The sequence below is a fragment of the Theropithecus gelada genome, chromosome 10 (genome assembly GCF_003255815.1).
Source record: "Theropithecus gelada isolate Dixy chromosome 10, Tgel_1.0, whole genome shotgun sequence".
NCBI lineage: Eukaryota > Metazoa > Chordata > Mammalia > Primates > Cercopithecidae > Theropithecus > Theropithecus gelada.
In genome coordinates, this window is record NC_037678.1 from 58,533,807 (window position 1) to 58,556,792 (window position 22,986).

Below are 22,986 nucleotides of genomic sequence, written 5' to 3' on the forward strand. Positions count from 1 at the left end.
GGGGGTGGGTGAGAGCTGCAGTTGTGGAAGGGGGCGGTGGGGGTGGGCGAGAGCTGCAGCTGTGGAGGGAGTGGTGGGGGGCAGTGAGAGCTGCAGCTGTGGAGGGGGGCGGTGGGGGTGGGTGAGAGCTGCAGCTGTGGAGAGGGGCGGTGCGTGTGGGTGAGAGCTGCAGGCGTAGGGGGGGTAGTGGAGGTGGGTGAGAGCTGCAGCTGTGGAGGGGGGCGGTGGCGGTGGGTGACAGCTGCAGCTGTGGAGGGGGGCAGTGGGGGTGGGTGAGAGCTGCAGGCCTGGATGGGGCGGTGGGGGTGGGTGAGAGCTGTAGCTGTGGAGGGGGGTGGTGGGGGTGGAGAGAGCTGCAGCTGTGGAGGGGGGCGGTGGGGACAGTGAGAGCTGCAGCTGTGGAGAGGGGTGGTGGGTGTGGGTGAGAGCTGCAGGTGTGGAGGGGGGTGGTGAGGGGGCCAGTGAGAGCTGCAGCTGTGGAGGAGGGAGCCAGGCAGGAAGAGGGAGAAGTGGAATAGACACCCAGCCCTCTCCAGCCTCTTACTGGGGCTGCCAATTGACTGGGCACACTGGAAACCAGTGAGCAAAGGTGCTGGTGATGCAGGCTGTAGAGATGATCTCCCTGGGCACACAGCTAGGTGGGGAATGGATGGGGGTGGGGCAAGGGGAGGAGATGGGGCAAAAGGAAAATAACCAACCCAAATGTCTGTGTGTGTGTGTGTGTGTCTGTCTGTCTGTCTGTCTGTCTTCCTCTCTTCCACCTCATTCCCAGTGGGGCAACTTGTATTATAAGTTTCTTACCTATCTTTCCATAATTATTCTCTATATAGAAGAGCAAACAGGTTGTCTGTTTACACAAATGTTACATACAATAGAAATTCTTTTACACCTTGCTACCTGACTTAACATATCTTGGAATTCACTCTTTGTCATACATAGAAATCAATCTTATTCCTAGGATTGGCTACATAATACTCCTTCAAATGTCTATGCCATAATTTAGTACTGCTGGACTTGGCTTTGTTTCCAATCTTTTGCTGTTACAGTGTTACAATAAATACCCACGGACTAATCAGAGAAAGGCAAAGTCACCTGGCAGCTAAGTGCAAGAGATGGTAAGAGCAGACAGCTGGCAGTTAGGGTAAGCTTTCCTGGGGAAGGGTCCTGAAGGATGAGTAGGAGTTCACCAGATAAAGAAGTGAATGATGGTTATGGGGACAAAAGTTTCCAGAAGTCATTTGGGACTTGTACAAAATGTGTCATTTTGTACAACTTGAGTATATCTGTTGGTCACATTCCCAGAAGGGGAATCACTAGCACAAAAATATGTAGATGATAGATTTTTAAAGAAAAAAAAATGGTTGAACAATTAAATGATAAATGTCAGTATATGGAAACATGGAAAATTACTTAAGTGAGTAAATTATAAAAGTATGGCAGGAACAGCTAACAATTGTATAGTGCTTAAGAAGAGTGCAAGGCACTGTTCTGAGCCCTTTGTGGCCATTAACTCATTTAATTTTCATTACCCTATGATGTAGGCACTATTATTATCCCCACTGTGTTAGTTACCCATCACTGCATAACAAATTATCCCCACACAGAGCAACTTAAAACAACACACATTTGTTGTCTAATCTGCAGGTCAGGTGTCAGGGCATGGTGACTGAGTCCTCTGGCTCAGGGTCTCTCTCAGGCTGCAGTCCAGGTATTGACCAGGGCTGTGGTCTCATCTGAAAGCTCCACCAGGGAAAGATCCATTTCTCAAACACGTGGATATTATTGTTAGGATCCAGTTTCTTGCAGCCTATTAGACCGAGGGGCTCAATTCCTCTCCAATATGGCAGCTTGCTTCAGCAAAGCCAGCAAGAGACTGGTGGCAAGAGAGAAGTCACAGTCTAAACAAATCATGGAAGTGACATCCCATGACTTTTGCATATTCTGTTCATTAGATGCATGTCTTCAGGTCCAGCCCACACTCAAGGGGAAGGGATTACACTAGGATGGGAATACAGGAGCCATCTGAGAAATCTGCCTGGCGTCTCTTACCTTTAAGAAGAGAAAACCAATGCACAGAGGGACTAAGTGACTTGTCTAGGTGAAAGCTAGTAAATCAGGGATTCACTCCCACACAGCGTGACTTCAGAGTCCATGCCATTAACCACCATGCCTCAAAAATGGAATCTTTACTGTGTTCACAGCCCTGATAAAAAAAATAGGTGTGTACATTGTGTTATAAATGGAGGGGCCCCCCCAAAAAAAGGAAAAAATAATAGGTTCACACCTGAACAGACAAGGAAGTCTCAAAAACTAAAATAACTATTGTGTTAGCGAAGTAACTTCAGCGCGTTGTTGCTTTAACATGATGGTTTTTGTAGTTTGTAAAATTTTAAAATTAGGCATAGATTTTTTGAAAATGAAGTTTCCCCGTGTGGTTTTGAAGTGCTCTGTCAACTTATGCAGTGAAAGCCTCTTTGCTGGCAGCTAGATCCAGGTTAAACTGCAGGGTCCAATACTCTGTTGGTTGGTGGGGGAGGAGCAAGGTGCGAGGTTCCCTCCCTGTCATTTCATTGGTTGCCAAAATGCAGTCAGACCTCCGTCCTGCAGAGTCAGCCAGGCGATGCCAGGCCCCAGAGAACTAGACTTTCTTGCAGATGTGAAGGATGTGGGGAACACGCTGGTAACCCAGCCCCAGGCCCTCTCAGACAGGCAGCAGGAATATCAGGAACGTAAAACTCAGGGGCCTCCTTGATATCCCTGGGGGACGAGGCTGGGCTGAGGCAACCACAGCTGCTGGGCCCTGTGGAAAGTGGGCATGAGCTGAAGCGATGTGGCAGATGCAGGGGTCAGCAAAGGCTTTGGTGCCAGGGAAACCTGGGTTTGGGCTCGAGCCAGTTCTGGACTTACTAGCTATGAGCCATGGGCAAATGATTTTCTGAGCCTGCGTTTCTTCCGCTGTGAAGTGCATCGTTTTGAGGACGGCATGAGATCACACAGGTCGTTTTGTTGTCTTTTGTTGCTGCAGTAACATTACTACAAACTCGGTGGCTTAAAACAATACAGATATATTCTTTGACAGCTCTGGAGGTCGAAAGTCTAAAGTCACATTTCCTTCTGGAGGCTCGAAGGGGAGGATCTCTGCGCTTGCCTTTTCAACCCCGAGTGGCCCCCTGCGTTCCTGAGCTATGGCACCTTCCTGTCTTCAAAACACATCACTCCCATCTCTGCTCCCATCATCGCATCGGCTTCTCCTCTTCTGTTATTAAATCTCCCTCTTGTAAGGACGCCTGCGGTTACATTTAGGGCCTTTCTGTGTAATCCAGGATGATCTCTCAATCTCAAGATCTTAATTTAATCACACCTGCAAAGCCCTCTTTGCCATAGAAGGTAACGTCCACAGGTTCCAGACAGTAGGACAAAATATCTTTGGGGCCATTATTCAGCTGATACCTTTGGCTGAGTGTCTGGTGCATAGTTAGCTCTCAGTAAGCGGCACCTCTTTTTTTTTTTTTTTTTTTTTTTTGAGACAGCCTGGCTCTGTCGCCCAGCCTGGCTCTGTCGCCCAGTGGCGCAATCTCGGCTCACTGCAACCTCTGCCTCCCGGATTCAAGCAATTCTCCTGTCTCAGCTTCTCGAGTAGCTGGGATTACAGATGTGCACTACTGCACCCAGCTAATTTTTATATTTTTAGTAGAGATGAGGTTTCACCATGTTGACCGGGCTGGTCTCAAACTCTGGATCTCAAGTGATCCACCTGCCTCTGCCTCTCAAAGTGCTGGGATTACAGGCGTGAGCTGCCACGCCCGGCCAGTAAGCAGCAACTCTTATTACTTTGCCCGGTCTTCTAGGCTGAGAGCTCACACACCCACTCCCTCCCTGGAGGAGGCTTCGCTCCAGCTGGAGGCTGGGGGATTTCAGTGGAGCTTCCAAGATGGAGAGGTTCTACATAGGACCTGAGGGCTATCACAGCCCCCCAACCTCAGAATCCCCAATGCCACCCTTACTCCTCACCTCAACTAGAACAAATCTGCATCGAGCTTGTGTGCCAGGCCCTGTTCCCAGTGCTTTCTGCCAGTCAGTTATCTCTCTAATCCCCACAAGCCTGTGAGATAGGGGCTCTTCATAACCTCATTTTACAGATGGAAAAATCAAAGCACAGAGAATTTCAATAAGTCACCCGCAGTCATGCAGCTGTGTTCCTGACCAACTTGGAATATACCACCATGTTAACTGGGTACAGTGACGTGCCCCTGTAATCTGAGCTACTTGGGAGGCTGAGGTGGGAGGATCGCTTGAGCCCAGGAGTTCAAGGTTGCAGTGAGCTGTGATTGCACCACTGCACCCAAGCCTGGGCAACAGAGCGAGACTCTGTCTCTTTAAAAAAAATTTTAAAAAGAAAAAGATGAAAATTTTTTTTTTTTTTTTTTTTTTTGAGGCAGAGTCTCGCTCTGTCGCCCAGGCTGGAGTACAGTGGCGCGATCTCGGCTCACTGCAAGCTCCGCCTCCCGGGTTCCCGCCATTCTCCTGCCTCAGCCTCCCGAGTAGCTGGGACTACAGGCGCCGCCACCACGCCCGGCTAATTTTTTGTATTTTTAGTAGAGACGGGGTTTCACTGTGTTAGCCAGGATGGTCTCGATCTCCTGACCTCATGATCCGCCCGTCTCGGCCTCCCAAAGTGCTGGGATTACAGGCTTGAGCCAAGATGAAAATGTTAATAGCAATTTTTTATTTTAAAAAATGCTCATTTTCCAAAATTTTCTTTTAGGAAGCCATTTTATTTTTATAGTATATATTATATTTATAATATAGAAATAATAAAATTCAAATTATGAACATGTCACCCACCCCGTGGGCTTTCTCCTGCCCCATAGTCTTGTTCTGTACTCAAGACTTTTTACTTGGTCTTATCTCTCTTAGCAGACTCTACATCCTTCAAGAGCAGGGGCCATGTCTGCCTTCATTATTACTTTGATTATAACAAGAATGAGCAAATGACCTAACCTCCCTGTGCCTCAGTTTCCTCTTCTGTAAAGTGGTGGTAGTATCTACCTCATAGGGTGGGATGAGCCCTTAGGTTATTTCCCACTTTTTCTTATTAGAAACAGTGTTCATAGAACTAAGTGTAAGAACTAAAACCATAAAATTCTGAGATGAAAATATAAGAGTAAATTGATATGACCTTGGGTTAGGCAAAACCTTCTTAGCTATGACCCCCAAAGCACAAGTCACAAAAGAGAGCTAAATTGGACTTCATTAAAATAAAATAACTTTTGTACTTCAAAGGAAAAAAGTGAAAAGAGCCCAGAGAATGGGAAAAATATTTGCAAATCATATATATGGTAAGTGACTTGCATAAGAATATACAAAGAAGTTTTACAACTCGATAATAAAAAGGAAAAAAATCCAATTAAAATCTGGCAAAGCATCTGAATAGACATTTATCCTAAGAAGACATACAAGCAGCCATGAAGCACGTAGATGCTCAGCCTCATTAGCCATCAGGAAAATGCAAATCAAAACCACGAGATGGTACTTCCCAAACCTCTAGCATGGCAACAATCAAAATGAAGGATGGGCTGGGCGCGGTGGCTCACGCCTGTAATCCCAGCACTTTGGGAGGCCAAGGTGGGTGGATCACGAGGGCAGGAGATGAGACCATCCTGGCTAACATGATGAAACCCCGTCTCTGCTAAAAATACAAAAAAATCAGCCGGGTGTGGTGGCGGGTGCCTGTAATCCCAGGTACTCGGGAGGCTGAGGCAGGAGAATCACTTGAACCCGGGAGGCGGAGGTTGCAGTGAGCCAAGATTGTGCCACTGCACTCCAGCCTGGGCAACAGAGCGAGGCTCTGTTTCCAAAAAAAAAAAAAGAAGAAGGATGATATCAAGTATTAGGGAGGATGTGGAGAAACTGGAACTCTTATGTGTTACCAATGAAACATAATATGGTACAGCCATCTCAAGACCAGTTCGGCAGACCCTCAAAAGGTTAAACATAGAGTTACCACAGGACCCAGCAATTCCTAGGTATATACTCAAGAGGAATGAAAACATGTCCACCCAAAAACCTATACATAGATTTCCGTAGCAGCATTATTCAAAATAACCAAAAAGTCGAAACAACCCTAATGTCCATCAACTATTGAACTGGTAAACAAAATACAGTTTATCCACACAATGGAATATTAGTTGGCAATAAAAAGGAATGCATGCTACAATGTGGGTGAACCCTGAAATGATGTTTAGATGACACGTCCATTTGTTGGCAAATGATAGAATTTTGGAAGTGAATGCTGGTAAGCATTGTTATAATAGTAACGAAAACAATAATGATAGCTAATATTTGTTACGTGCTCAGTTTATGCTAAGCATGTTTGTGCTCTCTCATTTCAGACTCCCGGTAATTTTGTGAGATTAGTATTCTTGTCCTCATTTCTGAGTTGGAGAAACTGAGGTCAGAGAGGAAAGGTCAGATATCTAGATGATGGTGCTATGAATTGGACTTGGGTTTGTGCCCTTAACCCCTCTTGTGAGGGGCTTCCCAGTAGGGCACTGCCTGCCTCATTGACCACTGTCCATGTCTCTAGCACCCAGTTCTGGGCTCCAGATAGCAGGGGCTCAGCACACATTTGCCGAATGAGAATGAATGGAGTCCTGGGTGAAGAGAGGAAGGTCCCATGGGTCAGCGTTCCCTGACTGCACCTGCATCCTTGGGGACGGAGGGGGCTTTCTCCTAGGGAGCTCTCTGGGCCAGTGGCTGGACACCCAGCTGTGGTCCTTCCTCTAGATTAGCCTGACCATGGTTGTTCTGGGGGAAATGGCCATGACCAGCCAGAGCTGGGGATGAGGGGCTATTTTGGGAGAGGGTAGGTCAGTGACGTCGGAAGCATTCCCACCTCAGGAAGATGCTGGGCAGCACTTTCCCTGTAACCACCTCAGCAGCCTCCAGAGAGGCTGGCAGTGGCCTGAGCCAGGGACCCAGATTATCTGCCCCATCATCCAAACCTACCATGGGATTCCTGGGCTGCAGGGTTTTTAAATTATTATTATTATGCTAAAGTGAACAATTCAGTGGCATTTAGGACGTTCAGGATTTTTCTTTCAGTCCCCTTCAAAACACTGTGCCTTTTTTTTCCCTCCCCTCCCCTCCCCTGCCCTCCCCTCCCCTTTCCTTTCTTTTCCTTTCCTTTCTGAGATAGGATCTTGCTTTGTCACCCAGGCTGGCTTGCAGTGGTGTAATCATAACTCACTGCAGCCTTGACCTCCCAGGCTCAAGCGATCCTCCCACCTCAGGCTTCCAAGTAGTGGGGACCATTAGCCACTATGCCTGGCTAATGTTTTTATTTTATTTTTTTGTAGAGACGGGGTCTCACTGTGTTGCCCAGGGTAAAACTTCACCTCTCATTTTATGTAACAAGCCCTTAGGTAGCACTTCCTGTGTTCTGAGCCACATGACTGTAACTAATTTACTCCTTACGCCATTCCTTGGAGACACATGCCCTCATTAGTCTCATTTTACACATGAGGAGACTGGGCTCGAGGTGATGAGCAGAGCCAGGGTCTGCACCCGGGCAACCTGGCCGGAGTTACCCCCTCTTTGCCACTCCACCATGTGGTTTACAGACTTTGCTCTGAGCGCCTGCTCATCCATGGACTTCCAGAAATGTTGCCTGATTGACCTGGCAGGGCTGCATTAGGCTGCGAACTCCGCAGGCGTCTGCTGGGTCCTATTCATTCCCATCCTTGGTCCCAGCAGATGATGGACCTGCCTCAGAGGTGGTACCAGGAAGGCAGCAGCTTGGTGTCATGGGGAAGAGCCTGGGCAGGTTCACTTTGTAGTGTGTGACCTTGAGAACGTGCCTCCAGCTCTGTGAGGCCATATGTGTTTACACAGGAGGCCATGGCATTAAGGCTGGTCACAGAGTGCTCAACAAATAACCAAGATTAATATTATTCATCATAATAGTAGAGGAGACATTCATTGAGTGAATACGTTGAGTACAGCGGTCGGCAGACTTTTGTAAAGGACTAGATGGTAAATATTTTGGTGTTTGTAGGTCATATGGTCTCTATGGCAACTACTTAACTCTAGACAATATGAATGAGCATAGCTGTGTTTCAACAAAATTTTATTTATAGGGACATGGATATCTGGATTTCATGTAATTTTCATGTGTCACAAAATATTACTTTTTTTTTTTTTTTTTTTTTGAGCCAGAGTCTCACTCTGTCACCAAGGCTGGAGTTGGAGTACAGTGATGCAATCTTGGCTCACTGCAACCTCTGCCTCCCAGATTCAAGTGATTCTCTGCCTCAGCCTCCTAAGTAGCTGGGACTACAGGTGCGCACCACCGTACCCAGCTGATTTTTGTATTTTTTTTGTAGAGGCAGCATTTCACCATGTTGGCCAGGCTGGTCTTGATCTCCTGGCCTCAAGTGATCCACCTGCCTCAGCCTCCCATAGTGCTGGGATTACATGCATGAGCCACCATGCCTGGCCCTTACTTTTGTGTTTTTCTTTTCTAACCGTTCAAATATATAAAAACCATTCTTAGTTCATGGGTGGTACAAAAGCTGGCAGCAGGCTGGGTTTAGCCTACCACTGTCATCTGCTGACCCATGCCCTGGAATGTAACCTCTGCAAGGGATTTTTGTTTCCTTTCTTTCTTTTCTCCTATTTTTGTTTAAGATAGAGTTGGGGTCTTGCTGTGTTGCCCAGGCTGGTCTGAAACTTCTGGCCTCAAGTGATCCTCCTGCCTCAGCCTCCCAAAGTGTTGGGATTACAGGCGTGAGCCACTATGCCTGACGATACAAGGGATTTTTGGATGTTCAGTTTGCCTCTATGTCTTCAGTGCTCAGAAAAGTGCCTAGCACATAGTAGGCACTCCATAAAGTTGTACTAAATGAATTAACCAATACATAGAGGTGGGTCTTAAACTGACTCTTTAAGGCCAGGATCACAGCAGGAGGGAGAGAGCCTTCCAGGTGGGGGAACAGCCTAAGCAAAGGCCTAGAGTCGGGGCAAGTCTGGTGAGTGTCCCCCTTTGGCCGCATGAGGCCACCAATGCCTGGTGGAGACAATTGGGAAACAGCCAGGCAGTTAGGGGCCTGGGAGGAGAGATGGGGAAAGGAGGCCAGGGTGGGGCGGGAGCTTCTCGAAGTGGCTCTATTGGGTGATAGCCCTGCTCCTATCCCAGATACACCAGCCTTATTTTTAACCCTGCTGACGAAAGTTCATCCGAATGAAATCAAGAAGAGTCTCCCTGTTCCTCCCCCAGCCCCAGTGGCTGCTCCCTTCCCCCAAGCAGGGTCAGAGCCGTCCTCCAGACCCTCACCCAGAGGCATGGATCCAGAGATGGTGAGTGGTCAGGAAACGCTTCCTGCATTTCCCCAGCAGGGCCCTGATTCAGGGAGGGACCTTGGAGCTGAAAGGAAAACATCCAGGGCACCCATAGGGGGTGGAGAAGGCTGGGAACAGCTTCAAGATGGAGCTAGCTTTTCTCTCTGCAGAACATGTGCTTCTCAAACTTTAGTCAGGATCTGGAGTATAAAACACAGATTCCTAGGCTCGTTCCCTTCAAATTCCGATGAGTCGGTCTGGGCAGAGCCTGCGAATTTGCATTTCTGAGCTTCCGGGTGATGAGGATATTGCGTGGGGGTCACAGACTGCATTACGAGAGGCCCTGGCCTAGAAGCAATAGCCTCCCAGCCATAGTGATTCTGCCCACCCTTCACCCCGTGAGCTGCTGGTATACCCCATCTACACTGCCTCGGGCAAGGGTCTGGAGAGCCTTGAAGGCCATACTCAGTAGCTAGGGTTTTATTGTGAGCACAGTAGGAGGACTTGCAAAGATTTGAAGCAAGGGGTGAGGCCACGGGTGTGTGCTTAAGCAGGCTCGCTGAGCCGCTGTGTGCAGGAGCAGCTGTAGGAGCGAGCTGGCAGGCAGGGGAGACACACGGGAGGGGGTGCAGGAGGAGTGGCAGAGGGTTCAAGAGTTAAAAAGGGAGCCGGAGAGACCGGCGTTGGTGACTGATGGGCTGTGGATGTGGAAGGAGGTGGGAAGGGAGGGTGCTGAAGAATGCCGGGATTCCTGGCCTGAAGGCTGGGATCAGAGACTGGGAGCATGGGATGGGGGAGAAGCGCTGATAGGATGCAGCGGGCCAGGCGGTTGGAGATGGACAGGGTGTGCTTCCTTCCAGCACAGCAGCCCTCATTGCCCTGGGCTGTGTGGCCGCCCCTGTTCTGGCTGTACACAGTTGTTCCTCCAGGATCTTCCAGGGCTGTGGGGAGAGGCTGCCTTTCCTGCCTGAGGAGTCCTCGGCACAGCTTCCAAAGGCACCAGAAAGTGGGCATCCTTCCGCTCACATGACCAACAAAAGGGGCATTTTCTCATTTTGAAGGCTTATCCAGCCCTTTCCCTCCTCCTTCCTCCTGGGGTTTCAGGTTCCCAGAGAAGTGGCTCTAAAAAGTTTAGAACTTTGTCTCACACATACTCACATGTAGGCAAAAATAAGCCTGGGGATATGCATGTAGCACACTCAGTTTTGATGTACAAATGTCATTCTCCTCCTCCTCTTTCACCACCGCCACCAATACCCCATCATCATTGTCGTCATCATCATCCTCAAGGCTAAACACTTTCACGTGTTGTCTCTCACTTAGTTTTCACAGCAAGTTCAGGAGGGGAGAATTACTATCTCCACTTTAGAGATGAAGAAACTGAGGCACAGAGAGGTAAAGCTATGCATGCATCCAAGGTCCTAGAGTCCCAGTGGGGTGAGGTGAGTGAGTAAGTGAGGGATCTAAGTGCAGGGTCCAATCCAGGCTTTATTTAAAATTTTCTTCATAGGTTGTTCATCAAGGATTTATTTTTGCATTAATTTTGACTTTTAAAATATTGCATTAAAATGTGATTCCTCTTGATCCCTGAGTTTTTTTTGGCAACCCTGTAAATTTTGCCCCTGAGGTGAGTGCCTTGGTCAGCTCATTCTGTCCCTGGCCTTGGCAGAGCCCAAATTGGAATCCGGGGCTTCTAATTCCAAAACTATGTGCTCTTAACTCTTCCCTAGGCTGCCTCCTTGCCCCTACATATGTGCACACCTGCATGTGTGCCTTCAGCCATGTATTCATTCATTCAGTAAACATTACTGTGGCAATATGGCATAGTGGAGAGGCAGGGGCTTGGAAATCAGATAGCTCCAGGTTTGGAATCTTACTCTGCTGCTTGCTATTGAGTGGAAATTGAACCTGTGGTTAGGATGCAGACTCTAGATCCCACAATGCTTTGGTTTGAATCCTTACTCTGGTACTTACTGGCTATGTAATAAGTTTGGGTGGATTCTTTTTCTCTTTTTGAGACGCGGTCTTGCTCAGTTGCCCAGGCTGGAGTGCAATGGGGCGATAATAGCTCACTGCAGCCTTGGTCCCCTAGGTTCAAGCAATCCCCGACACCTCAGCCTCCTGAGTAGCTGGGACTACAGGCGTGCGCCGCCACACCTGGCTATTTTTTTTTTTTTTTTTTTTAATTTTTAGTAGAGACAGGGTCTTGCTATGTTGCTTAGGCTGGTCTTGAACTCCTGAGCTCAAGTGATCTTCCTGCCTCAGCCTCCCAAAGTGCTGGGATTACAGGCACGAGCCACCGCGCTGGCCTGGGTTCTTTCGAACCCTCCTGTGCCTTGGATGTCTCCTCTGTAGAGAGGGATGATGGGAATAACATCTACCCTGTAGAGTTATTGGGGGGTTAAATACGTTAATTTCTGTAAAGCCCTTGACATGTATTAAGTGCTTTGTAAATGTTAACTCTATTTTGTTTCCTTGAGCAAGACACCTTTCTGAACCTGTTTCCCCACCTGTGAAGTAGGGACAGGTAAACACTACCTCACTACTCACAGTTTTGAGGTTTGTAAGGGATAAAAGGCCTGGTGCATAGTAGAAGCTTAAGGGAATTTATCCTCCTTATTGTGCACCCAGTTCTCTGCTGGAGACTGAGATAAAGACACACACACATCAATTCCCCAAGGAATTAACTCATCTGTAGAGAGTGGACACTCTGACTTGGCTTTGAAACTCATCGAAGGCACCAAGCTCTTCCTCAGTGTCAGAGTCCTTGCACGTGCCCTTCTGTCTACCTGGTTCATTGACCCACCCACCTCTTACGGGCCTAATGTATGTGTTTCTTCAAGTCTCAACTCAAATGTCAACTTCCTCAAGGAATCCTTTCCTGACCAGCCCACCTCCACCACCCATCAACATTAAGTCTCTCTGTCCTGCATTTTCATTGTATTCTCTATTCCTCCTTCGCGGCATATTTCACAGTTATAATTCGGTACTTTTTATTTCATTGCATTTTATTAAATAGTTTTTGTGTCTTTTACTAGCCAGCTCCCTCATCTGACAGTGGCCTTTCTGGTCCACAGAGTCTCTGTCCTCAGTTCCTGGCCATGCTTAGCTCCTGGCAGAGGCTCTGGCACATGCTCAGCTGCTGGTATAGAGCAAGCTTGTCTAACCCGTGGGCTGTATGCAGCCCAGGACGGCTTTCAGTGCCGCCCAACATGAATTCATAAACTCTCTTAAAATGGTATGGGATTTTTTTGTGTGTGTGATTTTTTTTTTTTTTTGAGCTTATCAGCTATCGTTAGTGTATTTTCTGTGTGGTCCATGACAATTCTTCTTCTTCCCATGTGGCCCACGGAAGCCAAAAGATTGGACACCACTGCCCTAGAGTTACGTTGCCTGGGTTCAAAGTCCCAGCTGCTGCACTTCAGGACTTTGTGACCTTGGGCAAATTGCTTAACCTGTTTGCGCTTCAATTTTCTTTACTGTAAAATAGGGAGAGTAATAACAGCACCAGCTTCCTAAGCCATTAGAATGAGCATATGAGATAATCTTCATAACTCCTTTAGAACCATGCCTGGCCCATTCAGAAACTGGACTGTTATTACTTTAGTGGGTTTTTCTGTGAGTTAAGCTAGGCTAACAGCTGAAACAGACATCCCCCAAATCTCAGGTACTTAACACAATGAATGTTTAAGATTTGCTCCTGTCACGTGCAACTGTGGGGCTGTGGGAAGGGGCTTTGCTCCACGCAATCATTTTATAGGCTCAGATTTCTTAACTTGGAGTCCATGGGAGGGTCTGTGGATAGATTTCAGGTGTCCATGAACTTGGATGGTGAGGGTTAGATTCGCCAGAAGTGGAGCCTGAAGTGGGGATTCTTGTGTAAGTGATTTATTGAGGGAGGCTTTCAGGAGAGAGGAGAATGACACGCAGGATGGCGTAGGGAAGGAGCTGAGCAAAGATGTGGTCTCAGCTGGAGACCTGCTTCAGCCAGTCCAGGGGGGACTCTGGAGCGTGGATTGTACTTGCTGCAGCTGAAGTTCCTTCCTCTTGAGGCAAGAGGAGGCTGACCAGTACCAGTCATTGGTATGGGCTGCCTGGGTTTAGGGGTAGGCAGGGCAGCATTTTAACTTCTGGAACAAGGTGGCTTCTATGGGCTACAGTTCTCTGGGGTAGTAAGGAGCCGTTAGCAGCCAACACTCACATCAGCCGGGGGTGGGCACATTTGCCCAGTGAAGGGATCTGCATAGGGCACCAGAAGTACCCTCTACAATGGGAAAAGCTACATCTATATTTTTATTAACTCTAACTGAAATGTAGCCTTCTCTTCAATTATGGAAATGGGCAATAAACCATAATAGTAGTAGTAGCAGCTGTGACTTTGTCACCAATAGAAATCTCACATATTTTCATGTCGTATTACATGTTGTAATTAGATATCCTTGAAATATCCTTTATGCTAATCGATACTTTAAAATTACAGTAGTTAACAGACCTGATATTTTGTTTAATGTGATTATAAATATATAGATTATTATTTTACAAATGTGTTGTTTTAAATATTTTGGAAACAGTATGTCAAGTAACTGCATCCTTTTGTAATCCTATGTATTTTATGCATTTGAAAACATTATTCTGAGAAGGATTTCACAGGCTTCACCACACTGCCAAAGGGATCTGTGGCACAGAGGTTAAGTTCCCTATTCTGGGGTCTCAGCCTGCTCTGCATTCAACCAGTGATGCTGGGGAAAAAAGAGAAGTCACAGAGGTTTTTATGGGCCAAGCCTGGAAATAGCATACATGATGTCTTCCCATAATGCACTGGCCAGAACTCAGTCACTTGACCACACCTAACCGCAAGGGAGACTGGGAAAGGTAGTGTATCTGTGCGCTCAGAAAGAAGAAGAAATGATCTGGAGAGTGCATAGCAGTCTGGGCCATGAGGCTCAATAAATATTCATTGACTGCCTGAGTGAAAGAACGCTCTGTTTAGCATGTCTCTTTGTGGGTTGGGGAGAAGGGGCAGAAGCCTGGTTCTCTGGAAGGATCCTGAGTCTTCTGCCACATTGTCTCCATAGGACAAGCCACGCCAAGGCCAAAGCTGAGGCAGCGGAACAGGCCGCCCTGGCTGCCAACCAGGAGTCCAACATTGCTCGCACTTTGGCCAGGGAGCTGGCTCCGGACTTCTACCAGCCAGGTAGGGCCAGCCAGGGAATGATGGGCAGGGTAGGGCTATCCCTAGGGTGGGTGCTTTTCTCTGCTTACTGGAATCTGAGATGTCCAAGTGGTTTCCTGGATGCCTGTGACTCTCGGAAACTGGGGCATGGTGCAAATGTGGGATGGGATGATGCAGGGGTAGGTGGGGAGACACATCTCTGCCTGCATGCTGAGCTCGTGGGGAGGGCAGCAGAGGCACTCCAAGTGGTCTTTTCTCTCTGATCTGAGCAGGGAAGACAGCTGGAGCTGGTGAAGCTTAGAGGGGAGAAGTCACTGGTGGATGAGAGGGAAAAATGGCTTCTTGCACTTGCCCAACAGTTTCAGTCAAGCATTGAGCACTGTCCATGTGTCAGGCACTGTGCCGGGCTCGGGTTACATAAGTGGGGTCCAAAATCTAGGGGAGCAGAGAGTCACAAAAACAACAGAGCTAGGTACAATAAACAGACTCTGCATTCGTTCAAACCCTGATTCTGCTGCTTCCCAGCTGTGAGACTTTGAGTGAGGTGTTTAACCTCTGTAAACCTCAGTAAACCTCAGTTTCCTGATCTGTAAAATGGGAGTAAGAACTGTACCTGCTTTTTTGTGGATGGATTACATGCATGTAAGGTACATTCCCAGTCCTCAGTAAGCTCTCAGTGACTGTGGCTGTTGTCTCATGATTACGGTTCCATTGCGCACAGCAGGATGAGCACTGTGTGGTTAGAATGGGAGCGGACGGAGCTCACAGGAAGCAGTTAGGCAAGAGGAAGTGTTAGAGAAGGCTGCCCTCAGGAGAGGCCATTTGAGCTGAATCTTGCAGGCTGAACAAGAGTCTATCAAGTCAGTGGGTCTCAAATTTGACACAGATTTCTGGGCCCACCCCAAGAGTTTCTGATTCAGTAGGTCTCAGGTGGAGCCCATGAATGAACGTGCATTTCTAAGGATCAGGCAACGCGGCTACTGCTAGTCTGAGACCGCACTTTGAGAGCTGCTGCACCAGATAGTGCTGGGTGAGATGAGTGGAGGAGGCGCAAAGGCACAGAAACTCGGACAGAGCAGCATGCCAGGAAGCCAGATCACAAAGTAGGCCGTGGGTCCCGAGAATCGAGGCTGCAGAGTAAGGAGGACCTCCTGGCCTTGGTAGAGATCTGGCACATGGATAGAGTGGTGGGAGCCCCTGAGGGACAGAGGTGGGCATCCTCTGCAATGAAGGTTTTGGGTTTTCTTGTTTGTTTGTTTGAGATGGAGTCTCATTCTGTCACTAGGCTGGAGTGCAGTGGCACCATCTCGGCTCACTCACTGTAACTGCCGACTCCCTGGTTCAAGTAATTCTCCTGCCTCAGCCTCCTGAGTAGCTGGGACTACAGGCACACGCCACCACACCCAGCTAATTTTTGTATTTTTAGAGAAACAGGGTTTCACCATGTTGGCCAGGATGGTCTCCATCTCCTGACCTTGTGATCCGCCCTCCTCAGCCTCCCAAAGTGTTTGGATTACAGGCGTGAGCCACCATGCCCAGCCATGTTTTAATGTTAATGAAACATTTTTAAATTTAAGTTAATGATGTGATCAGATGTGCATTTTCTAAACGTGATCCTGGCTGCAGAAAGGAGGCCAAAGGAGGCCAGATGGAAAACCTAGGAGCAAAAACCTGTGCTTGGGAGGATCCCTCACTTCTGGTCACAGCGCTCCCCCTGCTGGTCTATGCCGGTGCCCGGCCCTGAGCTCCGCCTTTGACATACATTTTCTCAATCCTTACATTAGTATTTATAAAATAGGTATGATCAGGCCCATGTTTCACATAAGGGAATGGAAAGAGACTCGTGCCATAGTAAAGGGCATCGCCTCTGGAGCCAGACTGCTGGGTACTAGTTCTGGCTCTGCCCTTTGACAGCTGTGTGACTTTGGGCAAGTGATGTAACCTCTCAGAGCCTCCCTTTGAGGTTCACAGTAGCATCAACTTCATAGGGTTACTACAAGGATTCGATGAGTTAATATTTGGAAAGCGTTTAGAACAGTGCCTGGCACTTGCTCAGTGCTATGTGAGTGCCTACTGAGCCCATGAATGAGGCTCGAGAGGTGAAGTGACTGGCTCAGGATCGCCCAACAGTGGTGCCGGGTTTGAACCCAGCCTCCCTGTGTGCCCCTGGCAGGTCCAGAATATCAGAAGCGCCGGCTGCTGCAGGAGATCCTGGAGAACTCGGAGAGCCTGCTGGAGCCCCCCGACCGGGGCGCCGGCGCAGCGGGCCTCCCAGAGCCGCCCCGCGAGAGTCCTCAGCTGCACGAGCGTGAGACCCCTCGGCCGGAGGGTGGCCCCCCGTCACCTGCCGGGACGCCCCCGCAGCCCAAGCGGCCCCGGCCCGGGGCATCCAAGGACGGCCTGCTGAGTCCGGGCGCCTGGAACGGCGAGCCCAGCAGCGAGGGCAGCCGGCCAGTCACTCCTTCCGAGGCCGCGGGCCGCCGCAGCCCCGCGCGTCCAGCCACGGAGCGCATGGCCATCGAGGCTCTGCAGGCGCCGCCTGCGCAGTCGCGGGAGCCGGAGGTGGCGCTTTACCAGGGCTACCACAGCTATGCTGTCCGCACCATGCCGCCGGAGCCTCCGCCCTTCGAGGACCAGCCCGAGCCCGAGGTCTCCGGGTCCGAGTCCGCGCCCTCGTCGCCGGCCACCGCCCCGCTGCAGGCCCCCACGCTCCGAGGCCCCGACCCTGCACGCGAGACCCCCGCCAAGCTGGAGCCCAAGCCCATCAACCCCAAAGCCGAGCCCAGGGCCAAGGCCCGTAAGACTGAGGCCCGAGGGCTGACCAAGGCCGGGGCCAAGAAGAAGGCACGGAAGGAGGCAGCGCTGGCGGCAGAGGCGGAGGTGGAGGTGGAAGAGGTGAGGCTGTCAGAGAAGGTGTGCCTAAGGTCGGGTTCCCTAGAGGTAGCAGGGCTTGAGGCAGGACTCATGGGCGGGGGATTTGGGGGTGCGAAAGACCGAAGCAGGATAGAGCAGGGGAAAATGCAGCAGGGCTGGGGATTAGGGGAGTATAGCCTTGGCCTGGTCCACAGAGGACTTTGGAGTATAAATGGCCCCATGGAGTCCTCCTGCCTTTGCACCTGGTATCCCATTGGCAGAGGCAGTTCTCATGAGCAGGGGGCAGCTGGGAGCCTGAGCAGCTGGAGGGTGGGTCCATTTGCCCAGTCAGGGGTTTGGGCTGGGCACCAGCAGCATCTGCTATAAGGTGTCGCAGTGAGGGCTTCCTGGAGGTGGAAGAAGGGCCCAACAGGACTTGGGTTATAGACCTCCTGACTTATGGGAGGCAGGGGGCTAGGAACCGCAGCAACAAAGACTGAAGCTGGGCTCTGAGGGACAGAAGAATGTGTCCCAAGGGGAATTAGCAGTAAAGAAGGCAGGATGCCTGGGTTCCAGGCCTGATCCACACACTATATGACATGGAGCATGATCTTGTTCTTCCCTGGGCCCTGAGGGATTTGGTTGTGTCTAAGAGGCCTTTCAGCTGTGATGGTCTGCCATCCAGGTGACAGGATACAACAGTGAACAAAGACGGCAATGTTGTTAGGAAGGTCCATCCAGAAGTTCTTGCTCTGTCCAGCCTTGCTGTGACCTGGGTGGGGGGTGTCTCAGAGGCCATGGGGACTCAGGCAGCCTCTCTCTACCGCTCCCAGGTCCCCAACACCATCCTCATCTGCATGGTGATCCTGCTGAACATCGGCCTGGCCATCCTCTTCGTTCACCTCCTGACCTGACCCTCGCCTACCAGGTGCAGCCAACTGGCTGGAGGAGGGGTTAGGGGTAGGAGCCCCTGGGGAGTTCGGAGCCAGGGTGGTGGGAGGAGGGACCTACCCAGTACTTGGATGACAGTCCTGTGACTAATTGAGGTCCACCCACCTGCAGAAGCCAGGACCTAGAGTGTGATTTGATACCAACACACACACACACACACACACACACACACACACTCTTACTTTCATTAGTTCAATGTTTGCAGAGCACCTGCTCTCTGTCAGGTGAGCACTGAGGGCTTCATTCACTCATTCATTTGGTCAACATGTAATGCTCTGGCGGGAGCTGGGTATACCGCAAGGACTCACTGCTGCTTTCAGAACGTGGTGAACACAATGAAAGTAACCCTGAACTTAGAGCCCATGACAGAAAAGTCTTGCAGTTCAAACATTAAGCACAACAGGTGTAGACTGAGCTCACCTGGGATGGTGGGACACTCATCTCTGTGCTCCCTTTCTCTCTTCCCCACTTCAGTCTTTAATCCCTTGGTCCCCCAGCCTCTTCCCGTTCCTCTGCCCGTTGGTTCCCTCTCAGTTTTCTCCCCATGATGGAGCTGGGGGCTTGGGTAAATTCCCATGAAGTGGAGTGGGCTGGGCTGGGCTGAAGGAGAGTGGCCCTCACTGCTCTCAAGATGAAGCATCTACAAGACAAAATCTTCCCCCTGCTGGAACCAGCCTTCACAGCCTCAGTCCCATGCTTGGCGATAATAACAGGGTTTCTGCCTTTTCCCCAGGCCCCCCTGTTTGATCCTAGCTTAGTTTGGGCTAGAGGTTCTTAATCAGCTCCCGGAGAGTCTATGCTGTCACCACGTAAACAGTCAATGACAATACCAGCCTGGTAGGTGCTGCCGTGGGGGTGAACGCTTGAGCTCTGCAGGTGCCATGTTTCACAGGGGCACTGGGAATGTTTCCTGCAGGCACTGATTCCTTTAATGACCTGAAGGGTGAAAAGGAGTGAACCAGATGACAGTGTGGGAGGAAGAGGGAAGAGATGAGTGCACCAGCAAAGGGAACAGCATGTGCAAATAAACAGAGGCAGGCAGCCAGAGCCAGGAGAGGCCTCAGGGACCTGTTTGTGACCTGCTGAGTATCAGAACCAAGGGACAAGGCTGTCTGGGGGGATGCAGAGGTGGGATCTTGCCCCAGAGAAGATGAACCCTGAGGCTTGAGCCCTGCACCTGGCTTGGCGTCCCAGCCACTGCCCTCCCTCCCTCACCTGACCCTTTTGCTGTCTGTTTGCAGAGCCAGAAGTTCCTGCTGAGGACATGAGGACCGTCTTTTTGCAGTGCCAGGCAGGGTGGCCAAAGAGGACTGGACTCTGGACCTGGAGCCCCGCGGTCCAGTTCACATTCACCCAACAAGAGTTTCAAGAGGCCTCCCATGGTGCCTGTGCTGGGTGGCGGTGGTGATGCCAAGAGGAATGGAATGTCCTGGGCTCCTTCAGGAGCTCTCTGCCCAGGGGCAAGGAGAGCCCAGAGAGAAGCACCCTGATCTCTTGAGCTTCCTGATCTGCTCCTGTCCCCTGCCCTCCTCTACTCCCTTGCCTTTCCCTAGGTTGTCCCCTCCCTGGGCTTTTGTGTGTTTTGGGAGATGTCACCTAACCAGGACGTTAATATTCAATCCCATCCCCATTCCTCCCACCCTGCCCCGCTTTGATTTAATCCTTTGGCTGTGGGCTGAGGCCTCCCAGGGAAGCTGGGTGGGGTGGGTGCTGAGACCCCCTCAGACCAGTGCAGAGGCCTGTCCTTGTGCAGTCTGCACCCCGCACTGTCTCCCTTGCCTGTAGATGTTCTGGGTGACAGTAGAGGAAATGGACAAGGTCAGTTTGAATATCCCAGAACACAGTGCTGTGTCTCCTCCCACCAGTCCAGTCAGCTTCCCTTCTGGACCAATAGACGAGGGGAGACCCCATAGAGCCTCTGGCTGGGAAGCCGCTGGCCAGGTGGCCAAGGGGTGGGGGTGGGAAGAGGGGTTAAGGTGCAGTGATGATGGCCTGCTTTGGAGTGTGTCTGAGACTGGGATTGCATTTGGGGTTTCCCGTGTGCTGGGAATGCTAGAGGGTCACCTGCAGGAGGCCTGGGACCGGTGAGAGAAATCTTCTGTGATGCCCTGTGGAATGGCTTGTCTCCTCCCCCATCAAGGCCCACCGAAAGCTCAGGGGAGCATAGAAGCCCATGGAAGCCCAGGGAGATGTCCCTGGGGCAGGCACTGAGTCAGGTGTTGAAGACACGCTGCTTATCAAGAAGCATTTCCCAGCAGGAGAGGAGCAAGCCTGCGGCTCCAACTGGGTACAGCCTGGGTGCAGTTATAAGCCCCTTTGGCTTACTTGGCAGAAGACTTGGATGTACCTCACTTAAAGATGTTTTGTACCACACTAGGTCTCTGGGCCCTTGCGTTTCCTGGGGGTCGGGGGAGGGCCAAAGGCCATGGTTTCTTGCCTCCAGGAGGATGGAGGGAAAGAACTTCCAGGCCCCTCCAAGCCTGGGGAAGGACGTGGCCTCCAAGCTGAGCCAGAGAGAACTGCTGCTGTCCTCCCTTCATTTCTGTGGACCTTGGGGGCTTTGGCTTTGTGGCAGGGCCTCCCCAGGCAGCTCTGGGACCTAGGAGTTTGCTTCTGATGGGGTCGGCTTCCCCATTTCCCCTCAGTGCTTGGGAACCTTCTCCCTTAGCTTCACACTTGCTGTTTCAAGCCCTGCTGGGACCTTGTGACTTGGCTGGAATCTGGGACTGCATTTTCATGGAGGAGAACCTGCAGATTCTTCCATCCTCAGCTGGCCATGGCCCACAGCTCTGTATCTGCATCTGAGCTTCTCAAGACTCCTGGAGCATGAGGAGAATGGGGCAGGGGCACTGCTCAGTGCTGACGGGCTCCAGGCTCAGTCTCAGAGATTCTTGTCCTGTTTTTTGTTGGCTGGTGCTGGAGACAAGCCTGTGCCTGCCAAAGCTCCCAGGCCTAGTTTGGGGGCTGGTGTTTGGGGTTGGGGTTCAGGATGCTGCAGTCTGTGCAATAATAAATCTGCATCTGCTCACGGGCTCTGGCTGGGCTGCAGTGTGCTTGTGGGTCCAGGATGAGGGGCTGGCTCAAGGAGGGTGGGTGGAAATAGGCTGGGAGATGTGGGTCCTGTCCGTCTGTGTCCTCATTCTCACGATACTTGAGGGGCAGCTGAAGGGCTTCAGTTTGAATGGGGGCTCAAGGGCCACAGAGTTTCTACAGTGGAGTTTCTAAAGCAAACTTCCAGAAACTTCTATGAGTAGCTGACAGTAGAATCAAGAGCCCGCTCTTTGAGGTGGAGTCCCCCCAGTCTCCAGTGCTAGCCTGGTCACTTTCTTCACTTCTCTGAGCCTCAGTTTTCTTATCTATAAAATCGGGATAATAACAGTGCCTACCTCCTGGTAGTGGGGATTACATTAGATATTGAGGCTGTAGAAAGCAGTGGAGAAATGGAGACGAGTGTTATCACACTGCGGTGCTGTTAGCTCTGCTACAAGCCCTCTTGCATTTTGATAGAGGATCCCAGGGACCCCAAAGGGGTGGAGGTGATTCAGATACTAGTTGTTTAGTCAGAATATCTCAATCAGTGGGGGACCCTGATGTGATCTCCACACTCCACAGAGGCTTAGAGCAGAGGGACTTGCCCAAGGTCACACACACAGCAAGTTGGTGGCAGGAAAGCAGTTCTCTTGACTTTTTAGGAATAAGCACTGCCCATGAAGTTACTCTTAAAGTTGGTGGTTCCCAGCGAGGGGGTTGGAGAAGAGGGTCCCTCAACCAACAGTAGGCTTGAGTTCAGGCACACCCTGTCCTCAGGAGCCTGGCTCCCCCACCCAACCCAGCCTTGTCACTGATGGGCCGTGTGCTCCCTCACTCCCTCTTTCTATGCCTCAGTTTCCTCCTGCTGAGGAGACTGCAATCCCTGCCCTACAGCCTTCATAGGCAATGCTGTTGTGAGGCTCAAATGAGATAGATTATAGTGATAAAGAGGTTTTAGGCTGGGCATGGTGGCTCACACCTGTAATCCCAGCATGTTAGAGGAGGCTGAGGCAGGTGGATCACTTGAGGTCAGGAGTTTGAGACCAGGCTGGCCGACATGGCAAAACCCCATCTCTACTAAAAAAGAAAATACAAAAATTAGCCAAGTGTGGTGGCACGTGCCTGTAAACCCAGCTAGTTGGGAGACTGAGGCAGGAGAAGCACTTGAACCCGGGAGGCGGAGGTTGCAGTGAGCCGAGATCAAGCCACTGCACTCCAGCCTGGGTGACAGAGCAAGACTCCATCTGGAAAAAAAAAAAAGTTTTCAAAACTCTGGAATGATGCTGGGATTCCAGGAAGGATGGACTTGGAGGAACCACAGGAGGGGAGGTGGGAGTGGGAATGAGGAGGGAATTGTTTTAATCTGTAGCCTTTGATAAAAACCCACAGAGGGAGAGCAGGTGGGTAGCCAGCCCAGTTGGCCGGTCTGCAGACACTGTGTGTGTGTGTGTGTTTGTGTGTGTTGGATGAGTTGGGGGCGGGGGTGCCTGTATTAAACTCACTTTGGATGGTTTGCAAAGGAGGCAGCTTCCGGAGCCCCAGGATTGGAGACTCAGAGCCAGGTAGGGTTGGTCGAAGACAGCACCCCCTGTTGGCTCAGGGGTAGGACACAGCCAGGCTGATGCCTCCTCTTCCAGTCT

General features: G+C 50.5%; 1 protein-coding gene across 1 annotated transcript in view; it reads left to right on the forward strand.

Moving 5' to 3' along the window:
* JPH2 (junctophilin 2) overlaps positions 1-21,349 on the forward strand; it is a 79,473-nt gene extending 58,124 nt beyond the window's left edge. The window contains exons 3-6 of the mRNA XM_025399053.1: positions 14,415-14,533; positions 16,686-17,407; positions 18,199-18,293; positions 19,558-21,349. Of these exons, the coding sequence (XP_025254838.1) occupies positions 14,415-14,533; positions 16,686-17,407; positions 18,199-18,279 (922 nt within the window). The 3' untranslated portion in view covers positions 18,280-18,293; positions 19,558-21,349. The remainder of the gene's footprint in view (positions 1-14,414; positions 14,534-16,685; positions 17,408-18,198; positions 18,294-19,557) is intronic.
* Positions 21,350-22,986: the final 1,637 nt, after the last annotated feature.